This window comes from Cyprinodon variegatus, unplaced genomic scaffold, assembly GCF_000732505.1.
Source record: "Cyprinodon variegatus isolate N-32 unplaced genomic scaffold, C_variegatus-1.0 Scaffold192, whole genome shotgun sequence".
NCBI classification, from domain to species: domain Eukaryota; kingdom Metazoa; phylum Chordata; class Actinopteri; order Cyprinodontiformes; family Cyprinodontidae; genus Cyprinodon; species Cyprinodon variegatus.
This window is the reverse complement of record NW_015150645.1, coordinates 628,919-655,587: the sequence shown is the minus strand read 5'-3', so window position 1 is coordinate 655,587 and position 26,669 is coordinate 628,919. Positions and strand designations below refer to the sequence as shown.

Genomic DNA, 26,669 nt, shown 5'->3' with positions numbered 1-26,669 from the left:
AATCCTATACTTATATTAAGTTGCTTGGATGAAGGAACAAACCTAATACATCTGTAAGTATAAAGGTTTATTTTGATTCCTGAAATAAATAATTTGGTAATAGTTTTTAGAAGGAAGAGCAGAATTTTTTTCTGATTATTTGGTATGTTTTTGTTTTAGATGTAAACAAGTTTCTCTTATTTATTGGAGGTTTAATTTAAGCTACATCTTTATTTGTCAATTACACTGCGTTGGCTCTCAAAGGAAAGGAAATATACAAAATTAAAACACTTAGCTCCTCTCACACTAAGGTTGTTAAAAGTATCCATACTTGGAAAAGTATCCTGATACAATACTGATTTGTTGTGGTATTGATACTAAATACAAGTGTTGTTTGGATAGATTTGCTATGTTTAAGATTTTTAAATTATTTGCAGATAAAAAAATTTATATCAAAAAACCTTATAATATTGTCCTTTTGTGTCGTATTTGGACTATTTATTTTTACACTTATTGAACTAATAGAATTTGTGATTCTGTTGAGACGCACTCTCTATGTTGAGATTAAAAGAGGTGATATTTTTTATTCACTCCCATGATATCAAAACTGGTATTGAGTATTTTCCTGTGTATCGATGGTGAGTTTAAAAGTTAGCATTGTGAGCCTAACTCAAACACAGAATCCTGGATCAGTAGTTGATTTGGTCACCATTAGTTTGTTTGCACACCGATCGAGTTGGTCTGTTTATAAACTCCAGAGCCTAACTATGTTGTAGATACACTATGCCGGTCCCTACAGAAGAGATGCTCTACACCTTAATTGTGAATCAAGCATGATAAAAACCACATAGGCTCATGTCATATATCAGGTCTTTATCCAATTCATAATTTCACTACCATGGAGGTTTATACGGGTAAGAAATCAGTCTCTACTTCAGCTTCTTCAACATGTCTGTGTGTGTTTCAGTTCCAGCATGGAGTCATTGTTGCGGTGGACTCACGGGCCACAGCGGGCTCCTACATCGCTTCGCAGACGGTGAAGAAGGTGATCGAGATCAACCCTTACCTCCTGGGCACCATGGCTGGAGGCGCAGCAGACTGCAGCTTCTGGGAGCGCCTTCTGGCCCGCCAGTGCCGCATCTACGAGCTGCGAAACAAAGAGCGCATCTCTGTGGCAGCCGCCTCCAAACTGCTGGCCAACATGGTGTACCAGTACAAAGGCATGGGACTCAGCATGGGCACCATGGTGTGTGGCTGGGACAAGAGAGGGCCTGGTAAATACTGCAGTCGCATTGCACACACCCTCCTTTATAAAATGTTCATGCAGTTTAGCAACGGGACATTAAATGATTCGCCTGATGGTTAATGTTTGTGAGTGACAATCATTTTAAATGGTAAAAAACAGTTTTTTTTGTTTTTTTTACTTGCATGCAAAATTAAATCTAAACAGTAAAGCATTTACGGCGTAACAGCCTCAAACACACCATCCTATCAAACATGGTGACAGACTCATGCCACCATGGAAAATGAATGGACATAAATAGAAAAAAATAAAACCTTAGATTTTTTTATTTTTATTTTTTTAACTTAAATGTTTTAAAGCAGTAAAGATGTTCACCTTCCTAATGACCATTTAGAAATACTGGTCCAGGGAGCTTAGTAAAGAGGTGTGCCACACCTTTTAGGTTATTTGTATAGAATTTAGAAAACCATGCAACATGTTTCTTCCACTTCTTAGCAGTAAAAGTCTTAAACTGGCTTAAAAGTAAAATCTTTGATTTGGAAATGAATATATATTTTCCTTCTAAATCAAATTAATAGATGTAATTTAATCAATTCATTTTCCATTATGATGAATTAAGTATATTTGAATTGAATAATTAAAACTGCAAAAATGACATGCATTGCTATTATAAACTAGGATTTATTTCAATTATCCCATCTGGGAGGCGAGCTTATTATAAACGGAAACAAAAATTCAAGCAATGAAACGGTTCTGCAGCTCACAGAATTACACAGTGAGCTAATTATTCCAGGACTGATCCGAGGGGATATCTAAGACCAAAAAGAAATGAACTGATGTCTCTCTGAGCTAAAGAAACCCAAAGAGTACTTTGATAGATCAAAATAAAAAATTTCAAAATTAGACAAATATTTGCCCTATTTTTTTCCTTCTTCAATTTAGTCGTTTAAAAATTGTAGTACCTCCAGTTAGACACTAGATGGTACTTCAGCTCCTCTTTCTCTCCCCTTGTTTACATGCCAAGCTGTGCATTTTGGATGCCACATGTCGCGGGCCTTTACATCTCCAGGTGTGTTTAAAGGGGCTGCCACAGTGACATGGTAATGGGAAATCAATGATCCTGTGACTGAGGGCCAGAGAAAGTGCAGCTGGATGATGGGCGGTGGGTCTCATCCTGGACAATCGGGTCACATGTATAAATGCCATGACGCTAAGCTGCGATCAATGCCTGCTTTATCTTGTGGGGCCAGCAGCTCAACGACAAATGCTGGTGACATGCGCTAAATCCCCACCAATCAATTGGGGAGATAATGATCCCGTTATGAGTCCAATAGGTCATGTAATGTAAATATGTCGGTATTTCACTGCCGTCTCAGTGGTGACTGAGCGGAGAGGTAAATGTCATGGAAATTAAATCAATCATTATAAGGCAGAAAGCTCATTAGGGCGACTACAACGCCGTCAAGAGCACTTATTCCCCAGATGAAGCGTCTTAAGCTGCATGCAAAATAAACGGAATAAAAGCCACGCTAAGGAGCTTGACAAATGTGGCTCCCTGTAACAACATTACATATTATGACACTTGTAATCAGGGTACAGTTAACAGCTTTTATTTCAACGGAGAAAAAACGGCGACAGCGAAAAGTAGGGACTCATTTCAAGGGCAGGACGGGCTTGTAATAGGGTTGCATATGAATAATTGGGCCTCATTAAAGAAAAGAAGGGTGCTGTGTGATCTGAAGCGTTGTCAGACCCATGTGGCAGATAGTTTTACCGCTGCTCCCAGGAGGGTGATGTAATGGCTTCTTTTGTCACTACAATCACTTCCCTTTTTTAACCTCTAAGCCATTTTGTTGGGGGGGGGAAACAGCAGAGGGACTTAATCGCGCCATCTTTTTCTGCTCACATCTAAATAGTGTTTTTCCTGGCCGCTGCTTACAGAGGCACTCCTTAAACACCTGTCAGCTGATTGATCAAGTAGAAGTCGTCTCTGCTGGCCGGCCGGCGCTGCTGCAAACTTCCTCCATCCGGCCAGCGTTTTCCTTTGCTTCCAGGCCTCATTTTGTCACTCCTTTAAAAAAAATGCGCTGCTCCGTGAGCGTGCACACGCCTGCTGCGTCAGGGCGGGAGGGACAGACAACAAAGCTCCACAAAGACTCCAGGTGTGCTCTACCATAGCGCTTCTAAACTTGGACCTCTTAAAGAGTCCTCTACCACCTCCGTCAACCGTGCCACTCGACAAAAGAGGGCCGCTTTACAGCTCCCTCTCCCTGCCTATTATGCTTTTAACGAGTCCCTCACAGCTTCCAAGTGGAACAGGCAGGTCTTGGAATGGTAAATTACCCCCGTGCATACGCCGGCGCTGGATGATTATCATGGCAATCTAACGACAGGCTTAGGAAGCTGCAATTTGCCAGCTGAAACCAACACTAAGCTTTTTTTCTCTTTTCCTCCCAACACCCTGAAAAGCAAGTGGCTCTCGAGCTTTAATAGACTGTCACTAGTTAAGCTGAAAATCAGCGACGGTGCATTTTGATCTGCATGTGTTTTCGTTTTTGTTCATTTTTTATTTTTTTTTTCACAGGTTTCTGCTTTGTGAAAGCTTTCTGAGGGGGAAAAAAACATGCCTTTTCGCAGATTGGCTTCGTTTGGCCGTCTGTGGGCGAACTCGCAGGCTGGTGCTCGTCACTCTGGAGCCGGGGCCTGTGGGAGCGTGTGTCACGGCGTGGAACAAAATGTTGTGCATGTGTCCGTGACGTGTGGTGCGAAGCAAGCTGTCCCTCACGTGTCCGTCGGAGCATTGTGGGGCTGCGTTGCTCATGGGATTACGTTAGGGGCGGCTTGACTAAGGCTGAGAACACGACGAATTACCCTCCTTAGTGTGTCTGATATCAACAGGATGTGAGCAGAGGTTGTGTTATTTTATATTTTGCCTGTCGTCTCTGGCGAGGTGTGAGCTGCAGTTACCTGGCAGCTCAGGTTATGGGTCGATAGTTAATTTTTGGCCTGTTTGCAGGGAATCAATAAGATTCCAGAGAGCGGCCTCTGGGCAGACGGCGTTATGGGCCGCGCCTTGTCAGCAGGCTCCGCGGCCGGCTTCATTTTACTTTAAGAGGATGCAGCTGTTCATATCTGCCAGCCCTTGCTTCACTTGGAGGGGTTGCAGCTGCTCTTATGTTCTCTCTGGAGGATGTTTCAGATGCGAGTGCGTACATTTACAGACTTGTGCGTTTTGTGGTACATCATTACAGCTTTTGCCAGAGCTTAACTCCTTCAACCCTTCCTCCTTTCCTTCTTCACCCATCCTCTCTCCTCTCCTTTTAGGGCTGTACTACGTCGACTCAGAAGGTAACCGGGTGTGTGGCGACCTGTTTGCTGTGGGATCCGGCTCCATGTACGCGTACGGCGTGATGGACAGCGGCCTGCGGCAAGATCTGACGGTGGAGGAAGCCTGCGAGCTGGGACGCCGCGCCATCTTCCAGGCGACATACCGTGACGCCTACAGCGGAGGACAGGTCAACCTGTACCACGTCCACAGTGAAGGCTGGACGAGGGTCTCCCAGGATGACGTGCTGATGCTGCATCAGCAGTACAAAGAACAAGCGTAGCTGATGAGAAAAAAGAAGAGAGTGGTTGGAGAGAAGAAAGTTTTCTAAAGTTTAGTCACCCAAATGTTTCGAAAGGTTAACACATATTAAAAAGGACTCCACCTTCCAGTTTCACGACTTCTGTTACTTGTTGCTCCAGCTTTGTATCGTGTTAACAGTGGCAGTAAGCTCCGCTCACCTTGTAAGGATTATAATTTGAGGGGCTGCAGAGAGGCCGCCGATGATTCATACTTCCTTAATGCAGTGTGGGAGTAGCGTGGTGCTCACCCTCTGTACTGTACCGTTCAGTTCAGATCCTACCTTTTAAAACTGCAATATCTACTACAATAAAAATGTGTTCTTTCTCTCGTGTTTTGTTGCTGTTTTTGTTCTTTTACATTAAAAGATGACAGCAGTGGAACGAATCAATCACACTTATGGTCAAATTTTCATGTCTGTGAAAGGCATGGTAGTGGATTTTTCTTCATTTCTCTTCAGCACTAAAGTATTTTTTAATTTTAATCAAATAGAATGCACTGTACTGTTTTACTTTGTTATTTACAATACTGAAGCTTAAAGGGCTTTTTAAGTTGCATTTTGTAGATTGATTAGAACCCAAGAGTCTCGGCATGTTTGCTGCTGATTCTGTGTAATTAAATTAATTGAAAGGGCTGGGTTGAAGTGGTAGCAGCGGGCAAAATATAAACAGTAGTGCAGAAACCGACATTCTGCTTTGCCTAAATGTTCTGGAATGCTTTAACTCGGAGATCAAAACCAGAAAAAGTAAACCACCAAATACTGTTTAAATAAATGGAAGATCAGCTTCAAACGGCCAATGATGAGCTCCAGGATGATTAAAGTTAACTCAGTGAGAGAATCCATTAGGTGAGGCCAATATGGAACCGGGCTTTTTTTCCAGCAAGACTCTAGTTAAAATAATGAACAATGGGATGATTTTGTTTCTAAATTTAAAACATGGTGACACAGGTATTATACTATCAGGAAGATTTTTCCAACATAGGATTTTTATGTAAACCTGGTGATGTTGCTCTTAAAGCAACACCTAGAAAGCTGAAGAATAGTGGAATTTATTCCAGTTTTTCAGGGCTGTAAATCCTTTTATTAGTGTGAAGGTGGTTTACTCCTTCAGATTGGAGCAAAAACACTCAGTAACATCCAACTAAATAATAGTACAGTGATTCACTGAAATGCTACATCTTCAAGGATTACTTCTTTATTCTGTAATGGGTTGTGCTGTAAAGAAAATTGCAGATGCTGCTAAACCTTATTTTCACCTTTTCTTCTGTAGCATGGATTTTTTTTTCTTCTGATTTATATGCTGCTCTCAGTTTCCAATCAGTTTAGTTATGTCATGCCAATACACACCTGTGATCTTAAGGCTGTTTACATAGACCATTCATTCAGATTGGTAAAAAAAAAAGTTTACATCTGAGGAAAACCAGCTGATTATCAAGTCATTGACCTGAAGGACACGCTCCTGGAGAAGCATGTGAAATTAGAGATCTGCTGTTGTTTTGTGGTTGATTACTGTATAATCCATCCCACCGAGCATGCATGCAGCAGCAGTGGAGGCTGGGAAAAACTCAACAGGAAGAAAATGGACGAAAAAAGCACATAGTTGATCACAGTGAAAGCTGAGCTCATAGTTCTATCTAGGAAACAAACGGGACTAAACACTAAACTACGAATAAAAGCCCACTGATATTAGGATAAAATATGTAATGTTACCCTTTATTATTTATTCAAAAACTATTGTTTGTGATCAGGATTGAAAAATTTACCACTTGCACCCTGTGCTCTTTATAGATGAAAGCAGGGTAACACTGAGCATATGTGACAGAGTCTGGAGACACAGTGGACAGCTATCTGCTGCCTGCAACATCCTTTTGCTTGCACAGTTTGGCAGTGGGTCAGTAATGATGTGGGGCTGCATTTCTTTGGAGTGCCAAACAGCCATCCATGTTAGCCAGTGGTATCATGGCTGCCATTAGGTACCGAGATGAGATCCTCAGACCCCTTGCGACACCACATGCTAGTGCGGTTGGCCATTGGTTCCTCCAAATGCAGGACAATGCTAGACCTCATTTTGCTAGTGTGTGTCAACAGTTCCTGCAAGATGAAGGAATTGAAGCTATGGTCTGGCTCGCCTGCTCCCCAGACCTATATCCGAATGAGTACATCTGGGACATCATGTCTCTATCCACCCACTGACATCACATTGCACCACAGACTGTTTAGGATTTGAAGGTTGCTCTTGTTCAAGTCTGAGAGGAGAACACTTAAGAGACCTTCCAACACCTATCAGGACTGCGCCGGGTGTTTTACGGAGGTCATACAGGCACATGGAGGCCACAAATTTTGACCTGTTTTAAGGATGTTGCATCAAAGTTCAATCAGCCTGTATGGTGTTATTCCACTTTTTTATGTTGGAAAAAAAACTCTAAATCATGTCATAGACAGTATGAAACTGACCATATCAATGCATTTTTTTCCACCATGTTTTTTCTCCCATAATATTTACATTTGATCACTGCTGTACTTTAAGAAAACGGAAATGTCATGAGAGCTGTACAAAACGAAATTACGTTTTGTATACACTTTTTGTGTAAGACTCCAAATCCAGGCCTCCATGTGATAACAAATTGGATTTCCATTGATGATTTTTGTAATTTTGTTTTTAAGCACTTTTAACTTTATAAATAACACAGTATTCATTGAGAATATTTAATTACTTCAGCTGTAGGACATGTTATTTGAGTTTAGAGCAGTGTATTTGTAGGTTTTATGTATTAGTCTGAGCATAATTAGATTAGAGAATTGCACCTTATCTAATTGTCATGATTTATTAAGGTAGTTGTAAAGTAATTCTGCCCTGGAATAATAATGGTTCGAATGGATCATAAAAAAAACTAAAGTAATACAACACCCATGATCAGTGTGTACATAAACTTTTCATCAGCACTGTATTTAGAGCTAGTGCTTCCATCTCCCTTTTAATTATGTTTGTTTTTTTTAAACCGCTGTTTGTGTTTACATTTCCATCATCTGTTCCCCCAGCTGTTGGGATTTGGAGGTACAACCAAAGCCCGTTTTGTCTCCTCTATATGTTCTGCATGTATTAGCAGGGAGTAGCTCTGTCTAAATAGCAGTATTTAATTGCACACCACCAGCCCCAGTAATTGTGCCTCCTGAGTTGTAGCAGTGTGTTTTCTTCCCTTCATTGATAATGTTGCCTTCCTCTGCTCACGTTGCACAAATGCGTCTTTTAATTGGGAGGGGAGAGGAAATTTATTCTTTAATTCCTGCCTGACACACTTTAGTTTTTTCCCCCCCTGCGCAATGTTCTGTGCCAACCCTGTCATGGTGTTCACAATAAAACGACCAGCACTGCAAGTGGGTGCCCCTCCGCTGGTTTTTATGCTTTGTAGTAAACACTAATAAAGGGAATTGGATGGAGGGCTGAGGCACTTTGAAACGATGGTTAAAAACTAGTTTCACAGGTGACTACTTGGCAGATGGAAAAGAAATAGGATTTCGATAAATGTAAATGAGCGAATCTCGTATGGGATACTGCTCTGGTTAAATGAAGTGGTGGTAGCTGCAGCATCAATAGAGGCACACGCTGATGGAGAAGTTTGGCTGCTCAGAGACATGCTAAACAGCTGCAGATTGGCCTTGATGTTTTACGGGGATGCTGCTTTTCCCTTAAAACATTGAAGCTAACCTAACATGCTAATGGCTGGGAATCGTCTACATCGCATAAGTGGAGAAAATCCAATTCGACAGCCACTTTCTATGATAAGATTTTCTATAATCATGGATGTAAAATGCGAAAAAAAAATTGGGTGTTAGGAGGTTTAGCTCGATTCACTGATTTTGCAGCATATTATACAATAATCTGGCTGATTAAGTGTCAGTAAATCTATTTAAAAATGTATATTTTGTTTGTTTTGTGTACTAAAGTTCTATTTACATTAACACTCCAGCTCATTTAATGAATTGTGTGTATTACTTAAATAATAATAAATCAGTTGCAAAACTGATTGAGCTGAATGACAGAGTACCTACAAGGTTTGCCTCCCATTCAAAACTGCACTATATCTTGACAATCGTCATATTTATGATCCATATCCACATGATAGAAACATTGGATGTTTGTTGGCAACAGATAAAACACATCAAAACCAAACTGTCCAGAAGTATTTCAGTCTTAGCAAGAGCTAAGTACATTCTGGATCTCAAAGCACTTCACATCCTATACTGCTCACTACTGTTACCTTATTTAAATTACTGAGTAGAGGTTTGGGGAAACACTTGTCAACACTCACTACAGCCACTAGTCATAATGCAAAAAAGAGCAATAAGAATCCTTCACAACGGGAACATACAAATTCATTATTTCTAAAATCTAAGTTGCTAAAATACCATGATTTGATTGAATACCAAATAGCAGTATTCATGTTCAAGGTAAAACATAACATATTGCCTGGGAATATACAAAAGGTGTTCTCTGAAAGGGAGGGAGGGTACGATTTAAGGGGAAGGGGAAATTTTAAGACTAATAGATGTAGAACAACAAGGAAAAGATTATGTTTATCAATTCGTGGAGCTAAATTGTTGAACAAACTAAATGAGAACCTAAAGCAATGCCCAAACATATTCCTTTTCGAAAAAAATGTACAAAGAAATTATTTTCGGAAGGTATAGAGAAGCATTGTAGAAAGTTTTTGTTTTGTTTATTTGTTATATGTATGAGGGTATATGTGTATATATATTTATGTATGTATATGTGTAGGTTGGTGTGTATAGATATGGATATATATAGCAACATAATTATAAATATTGTAAATTGAAGAAATACAAGAATTAAAGGGGTAGGAGCACATAAGTTTTACTTCTTCCTACTCTTTTTTGCATATGTAATAGAGGTATATTAACTCAGGAAAGAAAGGTACCTTGTTTGTCGTTTCTCTCTCCAGCGATTTTAAACATTGTTTTTTTTTTCTCTCTTGCATGTTCGAAATAAAGATACCAATTAATTTCAAATTCAGATGATCCAGGTGCTTTAATAGACAACAATGAATGGATTATCGTGCTCAAAGAATCATTTTGAGATTATTTGACCTATTTTGATATGATGTATAACGGGGGGTGGGTTGATATGTTATGTAGTCCTGTAAATTCCTTAGTGACCAAGGTTGTTACTAAAACACCATGAAAACAACCAATCCAAAATGCAGTTTTGTGTGCCCCATATATATGTGAGTCACTGAGCCTGTCCATCTTGATAACAGTAGGCATTGCAGCTTGTCTTTGAGTGAGTGATATTATAGTGTGACCACCTGCGGCTCAGCTCCGTTAAAGTGTCCATAATCTGCAACCAGGCTTTTAGTTTTGCACCTTAAGGTCACAAACACGTTTGTCTTAGTGTGCATGTTTTTGCCTGCCCTTTGGCCTCTCCTGTTGCGCACCAGGAAAACATTTCTCCTCTGTACTTTCCGTTTCTATGTGTTTGGACTCAGCCGCCTTTCTGTGTTTATGTCTGACCTTGGCACTGGACCAGTAGACGCCTGCGTGCTGCCAGAGTAGACAGTCGAGCGTGTCTGTCAGGTCTATTGCCAGGTATTTTCAGAGCTGCTGCTGTTATTTGTGCGGGCCTTCATAATAACTTGACACTTCTAGGCGGGGTAAGATGGTGGTATGCTGGCGAGGCATCACAAAAATGAAGGAATCAGGAGCTTTTTTTAGCCCAAATTTGACTGAGCAAGATGAAAAAGACCAGCTGGCGACATTGAAAGGTGCCAAGACTATGATTTTCACACTGTCAGAAAATAACCCCTGTGCCCACGTTATGCCATCTGTCAGGTGGTCATATATGATTTCACTCCCGAGCAGCTGATCATATCTGAACAGTCATAATTGAGCTCCAACACCCTCCTTTTGATTCAGGGACACCTTGAATATGAGGTGTTATTTGCTTTGATTCGATGCTTGGACTTTATAATTGGATCTTGAACAGAGAGAAAAAAAAAAACACCCACCACAGGAGTGCACACGTCTGGTGATTGAGTATCTTGCGGCCATTGTTTATTCCTGTTGATGCTTTATCCCTAGGAAAAAAAAAACCAACAAAACAAATGAGAAGTCTATTTGGCTTGGGTAATGACTCCCGGCTGGCGGCCCCTTGTCCAGCCTGAGGGCTCTCCGGGTGTCATATAATCAGCATCCCCAAGTCCTTAAATGCGTACCAATTTTGACAAACAGTGAAGCTGGCACAAGGATAATTGTGTTTGTGGTCTCTGTGCATCCCCTTCCTCGCTGGTGCAAAAGGCAGCTGCTGCCTCGCCTCATCTGAGAGGTGCTGTTTTTCATCCCTCCTGATGACAGGCTCACTCTTGTCATTCCCCCTGCGTACTCGCCTTGGCGGCCTTAACTTCAGACCCCTTTTCTTCCCTCCCCCTCTCCTTCTGCACCAATGTTTTTTTGGCAACTGCTATTTTTTCTCTTGACTCGATTAATTCAGTGACATGGACGAATACAGACCTGCAAAGTAAACATTGGAGCCCTTGTGTTCTGTCCAAATTGAGTCGGTGCTTGTCCGTTTCCCAGCAGGCACTTAAGAGCTTCTGCCAGCACCTCTATTGCCGCTCTTGATGATGATGATCATGATGGTAAGGATGAGGAAGATAGCAGCCTTATACTACGGCAACAGACCGCGCCTGAAGAAGCCCAAGGCAGTGGGCTGTTTATCCCTTGTCATGACACCTGACGGTATAAATGGGGCCTGTCTGTTTGTTTTATCGTCAACGGTACCAGGCCCTGGCTCCCAGGCAAACAGAGACAGGGTCAGGGAGACTACAGCTAAAGACATGGCAGTAAGAGCGATGGTGGCTGCCATGGTCACTCCACTTTCTCCCATGTGGCTCTTGGCTTTTTATTATTCGTTCTTTTGTAGCAGTCCCGCCTTTAAAACACGAGGACCAAATCTCTCAGGGCAGTGAAAAGTGAATTGTATATTGTGTTATTTTCTGTGTATCAGCAGGTTTCTCCCCACAGCTTTTTGCTGTTTTACAGGCAGTTCAGCTCTGGTAATTGGAACCCAAACATTTGTGTTGATGGGCAGAACTGGTAAGATGTTGTTTTCTTAATGGCTACTCAAACATATCGTATGTATGTATGCGTTTCAAGTACATACAAACTGTCAAAAAGCATTGAAACAAAACTGAAACAACAGTTGGGTCTAATCTTTTAAATAACTTTTTGAAAGGAATGAAATACTTTCATAATCCTTTGCAGTGTACCCTTGAAGTAGAGATGTTCAAATTAACCGCAAGGCCTAAAGATGCCCAAATTCCAGCATGGTTGCTGTGTGTTCCCAAAATGGCGATCACAGTCTTGCATCCAATAAAAACCTCTCATACACGTATTTACATTAGCAAAATCTATTAGAAAAGATGATTTTGTGTTTGGAAGCATGAAAACCCAACCTACATTGTCATTAGCTTGTATTGTCTATAGTAATTATTCTGGTCATCAAGTAAAACAATTTACTGGTTATATTGGGTGTTGATATCAGATGGTGATAATCCCACTATGTAACATTTTAAGTATTTTACTGACAATGTCTCAAGTGAAATCAACATTTTCTTTTGTATTAATTTAGCCTTTATTTAGCCAGGTTAGTACTATTGAGATTTGAAATGTCTGTTGCAGAAGAGACCTGGCCAACATAATACCGTAGATCAAGTGAACTCAAACAAGCCTTTTACAGACCAGTAGAGCACATTAATAGGTGGGGGAAGGACTAAAGTTCTTCCCTGTAGTTCCCTAGTAGTTTCTGTTTCAAGCAGTCAACTGTTCTAACTGCTTATCTTGTGTGCAAATGAGCTTCTAGATAATTTGCTTTATATTTACATTGTAAATGAATGCTAACAACCTTTCCTCTGAGAGCCTTTAAAGACAGCCCAAGTACAGCCAGTAGCAATAGACTTAACTGCTTTGACTCCTAATAGTTAAACTTTGAATAATAATTTTTATGAATTACAAACCCATTGACTGTAGCAGATGTCTCTCATTCACAATCTTCAGGCAATCTTTTAGAGAAAGAGCTCTAAAAAATCTCCCACAGACCCTGCCTTCCCTTCCCTCTCTTTCTCCGTCACCTCAAAGTTCAACAGTCCCTTTTGCCACATCATGACTTCCGGTACTTCCAGCCTCCAGTCTGCCTCCCTCTGGCCTAATCGTGCTGTAATCAGCGCCACCTTCGTCCCTTCAAACCAAAAACCAAAGGGGGGAAATGAAGGAATTAATTATCCACCCTAGAGTTCGTTACTTGGGCTCAGCCCTTTCAGCTGCTTGGCTCTCCATCTACGGCAATTGTAATTCAGCCTGGAGGCCTGGACGTGAAGGTAATAACAGAGGGTGCTCGTCCAAAACGGACGAGCACCCTCTGATGAATGATTTTGCCGGGGCTGGATTTGACGAAACAGAAGTGAAGCGACCTCAGAGAGACTTTTAAAGTGATTGACACACAGCTTCAACAGCGGGATTACTTATTAAATAAATAATTTCTGACATTTTCTCCCGGAGCTTAGACTAATGCCAGAAGCATGTTGATAACTCTTCAGAGTTCAGCTTCTGTGATTACAAACAATAGGTCAGGTTGTCACCGCTGTGAATATGACAGAATCGATTGCTTAATGAATGTGAGAAGCTAATTGACCGGGACACGGAAATGGCCGTTTAATTGAATATCGTGGCCTACCTTTGAGAAGCATTATAACATAAGAGATATTCTCTCAGATCAATATTTCTCTCATGTGGTAAACTGAAAAATCGAGGCTTCTTTTAAACGTAACTGTCTCTCACATCCAATCCCCCACTGTCTTGTAATTCCTTCCTCTCACTTCTCTTTTGTGCTGTAGTTTTTTCTTCCCGTCTAAATGTTGAGTGCCCAGCAGTTTTCCCCCCTTTGTGCTACTCAGCCTCTTATTTCATTCTAAAATTCTGAAAGCAATGGTATGAAAAAAAAAAACATTTTTATTTACTCTTCTGCAGTCTCTTCTTTTTGCATCTCCATTCTTTGTCGTAACCCTAAACCCATTCACTCTCTTTGTCTCTCTCTATCAGTGACTTCTCCTTATCCCTTTATACTATACCCTGCATCCTGCCTCTCTGCCCTTTTCTCTATTTTTCTGCTCCAATGCTTTCCACTATCCAACCTCCCTCTATCTCATTCTTCCTCCACTATCCCTTTCTCCCACTTCCCCCTCCTAGGCGTTTTTTGCTCACGATCATTCTGCTCTCATTACATTGATGGCTCTGATGATTCACTTGAATGGTGCACTTTCTCCTTCTGTGCCTCTCCAAGGCCCTTTTCTTGCAGCCCTGTCAGACAGAAGAGCTTTCTCTGTGGGCATCATGACTGCATGGCACCTGCTACTAGGTCGCGTGACTCCTCCATATCATTATATATAGACACTAGGGAGATAAATATTCAGGCGTGTTCTTTATTTAACCTGGATTCCCGGGATTAAATGTTGCTGCTGTAACATGTTTGAACAAATTGCTGGTGTGTGTATATGTGAAATATACACGCCTGGGTATGTTGAAAAGATTAAAGTAAAATTTCCCTTTAATCTTTAAACCTGGAAATGAGTACAGACCCTGCACTGGACCCAGACCACCATACTCCTCATGGTGCAAATTTCTCACTTTGAGAATTACCTGCTGAGCAGCTGACTCCGATTTGACTCTACTCCCACTCATCTTTTACTCCTAGTTGTTCCAAAGTGTAAACACTGTCGGCTCAAACTTTTTCCCATAAGACTGTAATGTGTCCAGTGATGATAATGCTGAGGATTTACTCATCATCCGATCCCAAGATGCCCTTTCATGACCGCATTATTTCAACACTCAACTCGAATAGTTTTCTAAACTCCTGTTGAGACGATTCCGCCTACTCTAACATAAAGCTTGCAGACATCTTTTAAAGTTGGAAGACTGTATTAGTATGTAGCCCAATGTGCAGTTCCATATTTTTATTGCCCATATTTTGCTCTGATATTACCCAGAGCACAGTTTGGCCATGAAATGTTTAGATATTGAAGAGCTCCTAGTGTACTCAGACTAAGGTAAAGACTTAACTGACTTCAGGATTTATTTCAAAACTAAAATCACTACCACTTTAACCTTTTAGCCTGAATATACCTAGAGCATTTCAGAAAACTCACACTTGTAATTAAAAACAAAAGAACTCACACAAAAACCCACTAACTGAGCTGATTTATTTTCAACTCCCAAGCATAATTCAGTCATGGAACTCATTTAAAAGAAATTACATAAGCATCATGGTTTACTACATTGCCCATACACAATAAAAGGCTCAAACAACCCAGGAGGACAACGGGTCAGTCTTTGACTTGCATTTGACTTGAAATGTGCTTCAAAGGATGGACCGCTTGAGAAACCATCAGTTCTCCCACTACAGACTGCTCTGTTCTGACCCAACAGAATAAATAAAGACTTTTGCTTTTCTGGCTTTCAGCACAAAATTGCTTTTGTTTACACTTGTGTCGCGTAATCCAGTCAGGGACTAAATGTGGCTGTGAGGTACAGTGAAGGAGTGAAACTTTTTTTTGTAAAAATGTTTGTTTCTTTGTCACCTCCAGTGCAGATGGATGCCTTCTCTCTCTGGCTCCGCCATTGTTTGCCTGGGCAAGCTTTGCTTATCCTCTGCAATACTCCTTACATCTCCCCGCAGTTGTCATTCTCCCACTAACAGGTAGCCGTAGTCTTCTCCCCGCCTTCAGTTTTCTGTCTTTTCTGTAGACTCATATGATCTGCCACTTTTCTCCTCTGTTCCTCCAGTTAGCTTATTTAGCTACTCCCAACCAGCTGTAGTTTCTCCCCGCTGTACTGCGTTAATTCCCAATAAGGATCTTCCGATCTCCCGTTCCTTAGTTCCAGATAGAGACACAGCAGGCAACCTCATCCCGGTTCAGTTTTTCTCTCGGCCGGAGTTCTCCCAGCGATTTCCCACTGCTCCAGAATACCGTCTCACCCAATCCTCTGTTGTCTGGGTGATGAGTCCCCCAATGCGGGACAACAGGGTACCGAACTGGGTCATGGATAGGTGAGAGTACCTCTGAAAGCAACCGTCATCCAAACCTAGACTGTAATTGTTCCAACTCTGGGAAATGGTCAAAGTTGACAGCTTTGTTTGGCTTACTAAAGTAAAAGAAACACTGCCAGTCGCTTTGTAAATCCATGTCAACCAAGATAAGGTGAAACCAACAACCAGCAGACTCCGTACTGTAGGAGCCTCTCAGTCCAAATTTCATAGGGGTGGCCAGGCAGTGTCCAATGTGCACTTTGGGGTTCACCAAAAATGTATAGGGGCCAGAGCCCCTTGATTAACAATCTACACTAATTACTCTGTACCAACAGAAAAAATGAAGGAGTAAAAAATTCATATATACACATATCCACATGTATAGTATGCTGTCTTGATTAGTTTTAGTAGATGGTCTTTCGGCTTCAAATTCCAGGACCATCGTCTAATGTATTGGTTTTCCCACATGCTAGTCTTTCTGATGTAACACCAATGTGCTTCAATCCATTAGTGTATATGTATCAGGTTAGCTTTGGATTCTGCCCTAATTGTAGCTCCACTGCTCTCACCATCAACTTTAAAAATGGCTGAGCCTCATAGCAAGCGAACTGTCTTACAACTGTATGAGAGGGAAGCCTCATAAAACAAGTTATAAACATATATTTAAGAGATTCTTGTGCAGATAGTATGGTCTTGTGTATCAGTATTGAAGTCTTACCTAAATTTCTTGAATAATCATCTACCAAAATCATAGTTCAGGATAATTTTGATACATACATACATTAAGACGTACATTAAATAGGTTTAGTTGTAATTTTTCACTAAGTACATTTGAAACTCCTACGTGATTTACAGACGCCACCCCTTTCTCTTCTCCCCCAAAAAACACAAAAAACAGTAAGAAAAAAAATGCATGAATTATGTATTTGCCATGTTTAATGTTACTATATTGATGTGCAAAAAAAAAAAAAAAGCATGACATAGGAAGTTGCTGCCACCCTCTGTTTTAGTAGGGAAATCATTTGGGACTGGCCACAGGGGTGGAGACGGTGACCCCTGGCGATCCATTTAGCTATATCCCTGATGTAGTGCATAATGTAAAGAACAATATAAAAAAAATACAGATAAATACGTTGCCTTCATATTTTCTTGGACTACTATGATGTCAGACAAGGATACAACAGGAGTTATGTCTTTCTTTCCTTATTAACATTTTCCTTTATATACTTTGGTGTAGTTTTCTAATAGAAATAGAAAAAAGGAATCTCAGAACTGGTAATAATTATCTTGATGAATTTGTAGTTCCACACACACAAATTAGCTGATGGGGGTAACAAAGTCATTAGCTGAGATGATAACTATCTGTTGTCAGCCACCCCACCTCCACCTTCTCTCCCTTTCCATGTTGTCTTTGTACGAATATAGTTGCCTCAATAAGATGTTGGTTACTGTCACTGATATTGTAAAGGTACCTAGGTCTAATAAGACTTAATCAAACAGCCACAGACATAAAGTACAGGGTGGATGATCTTACAGCTTCTTTTTTTTTTCAAAATTACTTTGTCATTACATTCTGTATGCTTAGGATGTAATTACATGATGTAACCCAACCTTTGCTGCCACCTACATTAGAAACTTTCAATACCCCTCTGGTTATCAGCATGTTTTTTTTTGTTAGAATCATTTTCTTATTATGTGTTTAAAATTGTATAATTAGAATTTGCCAGAAGGTTATTCTGAGATCACTTTCTAGTCTCGAAGAGCTTTGTTTATGTTTTAGTACTCAGACAGCTTCACCTAGCAGGTGCAAACTGACAAAAAGCTTTGCAGCATCAAATCAGGTTGTTATACTTCTCACTCACATTGAATCTCAAATATAACCCAGCTTATGAAAAGGTCAAAATACTGCTAACAATGCAACTCCGGCAGCTCTCAAACACATTACTGTCTGAATGTATAATGACATGGTAAAAATGAATAAGGTTTTGCTAACACCACATACCACTGTGTTATTGTAATGCAGCCTAAGGCACACTGTAAATGTGTGCGTTGCTCGACAGCGGGATAAGACAAGCAGTCTCAAGGTGGACTTGTAAAAAAGAAGAGTTCTTTAGTCCCAATCAACCATGACTATCTTTGAGTGACATCGCTTGAGACCTGACAGGCCTTTATTAAACTTGACACAAGTCCCTCTAGGGTTATAAAGAGCTTTAAAGAACTTATGGAGGGTTCACTAAGACCTTCTTACAGTGATATACAGCATAGCCTGTTAGTTTAAAAATATACTTCCTTACTCTTTGGCTCCAGGTGATTGCACTTCAATTTCTGAAAATTCCCTGTTTTGCTCAGAGAACATTAGAGCTATTGGTGTTGAGTGTCAACAACAGCCTTTGTAATGCAAAGAATGCCTATTTATACCAAGTAATGCCAAAAATATTATTGACAGCCAGAAAACTTTGATCTTGTTAATATCTTGCTAGAGAATCACATATTTCCCACAATAGATATACAAGAAGATAGATTAGTTCTGGTATTTATCCTGCTTAGCTTGGATGGGAAATAAATGACCTAATTTTCTTTCTGAGAAAAGCGTTATGATTAAAAATATGTTTTTTTTTTTTGATGGGATTTGTTATTTTCTAAGAGGATTCTTTCTTTCATTTTTTCAAACAACGAATCAGCTTAAAGCTCGATTTTCTGACCCTCTGTTTGTTGACATTTTTATCTTTTGTAGATCTGAGTCCATAACATTTCAATACCCACTGCTTGTCCTTCAGGCTGGTCATGTTATAAAAAAGAGACATATTTGACATGATTTGACACAGAGAAGGACACTCTTTGATTGCTCTGTCACTCTGATGTTGTCTAAGTTTTTAAATTCTGCTCCTGCAGTCATGCTCTGCTTGAAATTTAGGGCCATTAAAAAAAAATTATAGAGCAATGACAAAGAGCATAATTTACTCTAGAAAGATGGCTTGATTTAATTCATGAGTCATTTCAAAATTTAAATTAACAACAGAAATAGGACCATTTGCAAAAATTGCGATCATGGTCAATTCTCCAAAAACTGTCTCCAGTTTTTTAGCTCCCACTGCTTTCACACATGGTTTTTCATTCGAATCTAACCTCGAACACACAAAACACTCAACAGATTCAACAGTGTTATTCATTAAAAGAAGATGAGGCTGAAATGGGAGAGCTGAGTGTTAAATGGACACGTTATATTTCAACCGGCAGTGAAACCAAAGGTAGACACCTTTTAAATGACTGTCAGTTTATCTTTATTTCACATCATGACTTTAGCTCCTTGGCGTTTCCCATAAACTTATGTTCAAAACTCTCCTTAGATTCTGCAATAGCATTTTAAATCAGGTCAAGGTATCAACATTGGCTTCGGTAAATGCTGCATTAATCCATTTTTACCAATTCTGCTTTAGAATAGGTGGTTTGAATCGATGTCTTACAAAATGACCCTGTGTTGGCTTTGTTTGGTTTGTCATTTAATTCTTTATACTTTGGTATAAATGTCAAGATTTGTTTGGGGTTTTTTGTGAGGACCCAAATGCAGAGGCTGAGAGGCAGGGGTGAGTTCTTTAAAGACTTTATGAATGATCAGGCAGCAAAAACAGTAAACCAGAAAATACAACTTAAAAAAGTTAAACAAAACAGGAATCCAAAAATCCAACATAAAAATTAAGCACAAACCAGAACCATGGGGTCAACAGTGAAAAACAATCATGAGGAGCCAGGGAAGACGAAGTAAGACGAGGAACCAATACTGACGAACTGCATAAGGAGTGTATTTATGGGAGACTGAAACAAATAGAGGATTAACGAGCAGATTGGGAGCAGGTGTGAGCAGAGCAGAACAGATAAGGAGCTAGGCAAAAGGAGAACACAAGAGGGCAACAGAGGACAAGCAAAGAAAAACCTAAGAAACTTAAATAAATCCAGAACACACTAATACAGCTAGAAAACAAGAAAAAACCTGGATAAACTTAAAAACTGAAAACTTAAAGAAAACCGACAGAAACAAGATCGCTACAATAAAGGGAGTTTGTGCAAGGGGCACAAGTTCTGGAGCTTGGAAGTTTGTTGTTTGTTTTATTTGGATCCCCGTTAGCTTCAGCATAAGCTAAAAGCTATTCTTCCTGGGTTCCAACAATCTTCCATGTGACAATTTATTACATCACTTTACACACTATACGCACAAGACATTTATAAAAAATTAATACATATTTACATTTAACGCCATTGATCACTAAAATAATAAGAAGAAAATAAATAAATGATAAACATAATTAAAATAAAATACTGGTACTCCAAATAGAGCTATATTAAAGAAAGAGCTAACAAGAACCCTACAACAGTATCTTAATCAAATTAACTAATTAACAAATTAACATTAACTATTCAAATAGGAGATTCTACAAATTTTTGCATCCAAACAGTGTTTTGTGATGCAAAAATTGAAGTTGCAAAGTTTGTTCCATGTATTATGCAGCTCAAGTTTTTTTTTCTTCCAAATACTTTGTTTTTTTTGTTTTTCCAAAAGACATTGTGCCCAGTGTCTTGCATGTCTTTAAGATGAACATTTCTAAAACTATTTCAAGTTTTCTTGATTTTTTTAAATATTTTTTTAGAGAAAATAAGATATGTCGCAAGCTTTACTAAAATTACATGGAAGTGTGTACTTCATTTTTAAACCAATTTCTTCCATCTAGTTTTAATCTTGGTTTAATAAATAATGATATTGTAAAATCAGTGGTTGCGCGTTTTAATAATTCTTTTGTAGTACCTGGTTAAGATCAGATCACCTGAAACCACTAGAAAAGGCTGCGTCTTCTTTTTGTGTTTAATATCATCATTAATGTTGTTTGTTCATTTATCTTTTTTAGTTCTCTGATCTGGGATAGTGTGGTGTAAAATGGTCTCAAAGTCAATGTGGGGAAACTGTGAATATGTTCTTACAGTAACTTGTTACTGGAAGAAAACTTTCTAAGAGAAGAGAAGATTCTTTTCTCTATAGAGAGTTTTATTTTTACTGTGCTTGCTACAAGTTAGGCATATGAACAAAAAAAGAGACTGCAAGCCGTCCCATAAGGAAAGAAAATCCATGTTTCTCTGTTAAGATGAAAATACTTTGCATGATAGCAAACTCTCCCAACAGTGAAGCTCATCATTGGTTGTCAAATTAATGTCCTTCTCAAGAATCCAGCTTAACAAGAGCAAAACTTTGTACTGAGTTTTATGTTTATGAATTCTGTACATGGACAAAACTCTGATACAAAACTGGGAGTCACTCCTCTTTTCATTAGAAGTTTTCAATCATCCAGTGTAATAATCCCAAAAAGGGGTATTCTGTTTCTCACTTGCTTTTATCAAGTATTGAAAAAAACAAAACGATTTAACTTTAGCTGTATTTTCATTCAGTTTCAATGCTTGTCTCAACCACTTCCAGAGAAAGGTTTATGAGACATCAGGCTTGTTTACAGCTAACAAAATCTCTTTGTCTGTTCAGAAGAGACTTATAAAAATAGCTATGATCAAAGAGTTTGCCAGTTTATATAGACTACAATAGAGAGAGCAAGAATTAAAGCAGATATCGAAGAGGCTGAATGAAATCCATGGTCAGTTTCTTTTCATTTAAGATTTCAACTCCTGTCTGTAGAGTAAACATGATGGATTCGGAAAGGTTGGAATCGTTTTTGGATATGTCAGAGTTAAGGTAAGCATCTCCAATCACCTGGCAAAAAAGTGTTGTTTCAGTAATGCTGGCTGCATTTAGAACCAGGCATGATGCTCCCTATATTATTATCATCTAGACAAAAAAAAAAAAAATCTCTGCCTCTGTATAAACTTCAGCTTTTGCTTTTATGAAACTTTAGCTTCAGTTCATCGAACTAAGTTTAAATATAGAGAAAGAAAACCAGGGGAAATCCAAACCTTTTGTGTTAAATCATGATTTTGTTACAGGAAAAAGGATCTGAACCAGCATGGTCCCGTTTAAATAAAGTAATTGAAACCTTGTTACATCATGAAATAATAAAGCCACATCGGACTTTTGAAATTTAATTCTATAATAATTAGTCTTTCTGACAAAATTTTCCGGGCAAGAAGTTTTTAAAAACCAGGACATGCCTCATTAAAGCCAATTTAAAAACAGACGGGAAACCAAGTCATTAATGTATTTATCAGTCGGATTACAAATACAGTTTCAAGGTTTTGGGATACAGCAATCAATAGTGTGATTAGTTTCAACTGTGTTTGTCTTTTAAATTGGTTATGATAATCATATTTCTTTAACTGAATTTCAACTATGCTCTTGGCATATCCAGTAACCGGTATATCAAGTTTAAGATTAGACGAAATATCTTATGAAGAAAAAGTTAGACATAGTTTTGTTATATTTATATTTTCTTGTGAAAACCTTGCTTGCAAAGAATGGACGACAAAGACAAGTACCTGCAGAGAGTTTTGCATTATAGTTTTGCCTATAAACCCTGTCAGATAGCGTTTCCTCTGCTTAACGTCGTGGGAACGGTATCTGAGATGCGGTGTAAATATCATGAGGCTACATCACCTCTACTCATGGGTGTGAAGTTTCTTAACAGGGCGTTCATATCTGGTGAGTGTATGGATTTAATAACTGGGGATGTCTAATTCTGAAATCCTGTTTGTTTTGGTTGTTATAGATACTGCAACATCCACACGTCCGTCCGTCTGTCCGTCCATCCATCCATCTCGATTTCTCCCTTTTTCCATATAGGCTAACCTTTGATCGTTCACACTCTCCGTAGTTCCCCTGTGGCGCGAGCACAGGGCAACTGTTACGCGCCGCCTCCGCTGTGCGGAGATGCAGGGGAAACCATATCTGATGGGGAAACGCAGCTCGGCATAACACCGGTATTTCCATGTGGAAAACACTGTGTTGCTGCTGGAGTCCTCCTCACTCTCCATCTCTCTGTGTGTGCTGTACGTTAACACCCGCCAGCGGAAACACCCACCTACCCAACTGACAGACGAAATCTCACTATACATCAGCCAATCTCATCCTCCCCTCTCTCACGACAAGGCGCGCATGAGTCCTATCATGAAAAAAGGTTAATTTTGCGACCTGAGTAACGTGCAGTAACGGGGTGTCGGCAATGGTAACTACGTTATAGTTACTGCCATGATCTGGCCTGTTTGCTCTCCCTTAATTGGTTATTTCTTTCACCTGTCGTTTTCCCTCCCTGCCTCAATTATCATTTATTCCTCTCACCTGTTTCCTTTGGTTTATATTCTGTTCAGCCCGAGCATTCGGGGCCAGATCATTATTTGCTTTTCTGTTAGCCTGTCTGTTATGTTGATTTCTTGGTTCATGTTTTGGTTCCTGGCGGCCAGTGGAAAGAGGTTTTTGTGTCTGTCTCGTCTCCTAATCGTCCACTGTTTCTCCGCTGCTGAGTCCTCTTGGTTTTTGGCTCTATATGTGGGGAGGTTCAGTTTTTATCCCAGTAAGCCTGGCTCCAAGGAGGAGACCAGTTTAAAGATCTTGCATCAAGTTCTGGTTCCACATCCTGTCTCTGCTACCCTCTTCCACTGAGCCTTCCCGTCTGCACCTGATCCTGTCCACTCCTGTGAATGACCACCTGGTCATGCTTCGGACTCTGTTGGAATCTGATCCTGCCTGGGAGCTCTATGAGGCCTGGATCCTGCCTGTTCTGTCTGTTCCGAATCCCTGATGAGGATCGGCTTCCTACAAGACCTCTGGAACTGCAGCACTGGGGACATTCTTGGACTGGACTGTTAAACCTGGTAAGTGACCAAATCAGATAATCATCTTCTGTCAGATGATCGTGGTCACTTAGCTCTACGTCTGTGATTAGGTGGTGCTCCGCCCCCCACCTGCAGTCGCCGCATGCCACAGATCCTAGCAGCTCCCCTTTTAGTTTTGTTTTTCTTTAAATAAACATTTTGAACTTGCCCAGTGACTGTCTCCTTGAACACTGGGTCCATCTGTCCTCGTTTCTTGACAGTTACAGTCAAAGTAATTAGTTAGATTACTCGTTACTAAAAATAGGTAACGGCGTTACTAATGCCGTTACTTTCAACGCTGTTACTACCATCACTGAATATGGGTAAGTAGAACATGATGTAATAATGTAAAATCAAGGAGCCAATGTAAAAAAAACGGTGTTCCCCTTTAAGATTAAGCTTAATTGGATTATAAAGCTATTGGGCTATAAAGCTGGTAAACAATTTTGCAAAAAGCAGTTGGCCAAAATTCCTCCCTAGGGATGTAGAAGCCAGTACCTGCTGCCTCCACTGCTGCCTTTGCCATGAGGAGATAACCTTGTTTTGGTAGTTTTATCTTGAATACATGTAATGCTTATTTGAAAACCACAGTGTCATCTTTGGTTTATCTATAAATGTATTTGGCAATCCAAAACAACCAATCAACTTGTAATCACCACACATACCCCTGGCAAAGAATGATTCTTCTAAATCTAATCACTTACAAGTCCATCACTAGTCTGCATGTGTGCTAAACTTACTTTTAAATTCAACTATTTCATCTTTTAATTCACTTCAGTGTTGGTATTTAGCTTTGCTGCTGTAAGTTATAATAGAAAATTATCAAGTACAACTTAATAGTGAAGCCTTGAAAAAAATTTGAATTAATGTCTGGCCAGATTGATGAGCTAAGCTATAGAAATCATTAAAAAATTAACTTTCTAATGAATTATTTTGACAGTACCATCTGCAGTGGTGTTCCGCAATACATAATCTCAGTGAAAATAAAATTTAGAGACATAAATGCAGGGGCTGTTAAATCTTCATCTGCTTCCCACTTTAGCCTTGTTTTTACTGTCATGGAGTGTCGCTTGTGCAGGTGGCCAAATAATACCCACTTACCAGTTTTTAGATGGGGCCACTCCAAATGAGAGTGTTTTGAAAATGAAGACACAAATACAGGATAAAGCATAAAACATAATGGTTCCACGGAGCGATACACACAATGAATCAACCATACCACAACGGTATACAAACCAAACATGCTGTTTGCTTGTTGTGTAATACAGGCCAGCTCACTGCTTTTGTAGCAGAAAACGAAATAATTATAATGAATAAATGTCTAAAAAAACAATTGCTACAACAATGGCTTGTAATTAGGCCATTATTGCTTAATAATGTTGACTTTAGAAGCTGAGGTTCTGCTTTATTTGAAATCTTATAAAAAAAGAAGAGACACGTCTAGTGCTAATTTAAGATATTTACAAATAGATTTGCCTTGCTCACAGTTCCAGATTTGTTTTCGATTACTTATTATTTCAGAATGTCTTTTAGGGATAAATATATATATATAAATGAAAAAAACAAAAACAAAAAAAAACGCCTGCAAGTTGTTTTACATGATGTACGTATGTTCTGTATAATTTTTGTGGGTTTATTACAATTCCTTGTTTATTCTGTAAATTGAATATTTCTCTGATTTCTGCATATTGTTGCTGCTACAACTGCCAATTAAGAATCAATCAAACCTATGATTGGGTAGGATGCCTGTTAGAAATCAATTTTTTCTGCTGTTAAACTGATTTGTGGCACTCACGTTCACTGAGTCTAAGCACAGTCTAAACATAAATATGATTAAAAAAAAGGTACCTTTACTGTTTTTAGTTGAGTAAAAAACTTAAATTGATACTCCAAATTCTTAAAAGTGTTTTTAAACAGTAGGATTTATATACTTCTACTTGAGTAACAAACATTAATACTTTTGACACTTTTATGTATAACCAGAGGCTGAGATTTTGCTCACGTCTCCCGGAAACGATAAATCGCTTTAGCCTTTTTTTGAAGGCTGAACATGGAATCGTTTCTGATGTCTTTGATGTTTTTGTGTGTAGAATTTTTCATGTTTTTTTCGTCTAATTAAAGAAGTTCAGGGTGGCCTCTGTAGAGGATAACTGCATGTAAAATCATGCTTCGTTGTTTTTTTGGTGTTTTTTCTGTTCGATTAGTTTTTGTCTGCAACAGTAAAAAACTCCAAACGTTCTTTTTGTTTCTTTCCTCCTCTTTAAGCATGCTAAAGACAGGTGGTCAGGAGGTCAGACAGAATGGAGCCTCCTCCTGAGTTTGGAATAAACTGTAAAAACCTAGAACATATAAAAAATAATCTTCAAACCACAACTCAGATGTCTTAGAAGTTTAATTAATGTGTATTTCCACGTTTAATTTTACATCTCTAACTGTATTTTTTTTCTATAGTTCTGTTCCAAAAGCTTATTTATTCATCAACATGATTTTGTTAACATATCCCCTATAGCTTAGCTTTTGCACTACTTAATTACTTGGATAATGGAAGGGGGGCACCATGGGGGAGACTAGAGAAAGAGCCATTTTTTTTAATATAATATCTAATAATATGTTTGCACATTTTTAGCTTAAATATGTTGTTATTATGACTATGATATTTATGATAAAAACGGCTTTGTTTTCATTTCTGTACAATAAAGTCATTGGTAGATAGATCTGTATAACAATACTACCCATCTTTCTGTCTCGTATTTGTAAGGCATTAATAGGAGTACCTGGACTTACTTTTTTCCTCTTATAGAACTGCCCCCAACTCAATGTTTACACTTGCAATTTATACACATGAAAGTGGTTGTAAACAGACACTTAATAGGACAACTTTGAGGCAGAAAAAGAAGCAAAAGAAGTAAAGAATATGTAACTACCAGCC

General features: G+C 39.2%; 1 protein-coding gene across 1 annotated transcript; it reads left to right on the top strand.

Moving 5' to 3' along the window:
* The first annotated feature begins 928 nt into the window (after window positions 1-928).
* psmb5 (proteasome subunit beta 5) lies at window positions 929-5,181 on the top strand. The gene is made up of 2 exons (XM_015379429.1): window positions 929-1,253; window positions 4,547-5,181. Exons 1-2 carry the CDS (start codon window positions 1,058-1,060, stop codon window positions 4,828-4,830), a joined length of 480 nt encoding a protein of 159 aa, XP_015234915.1. The 5' UTR covers window positions 929-1,057; the 3' UTR covers window positions 4,831-5,181.
* Window positions 5,182-26,669: the final 21,488 nt, after the last annotated feature.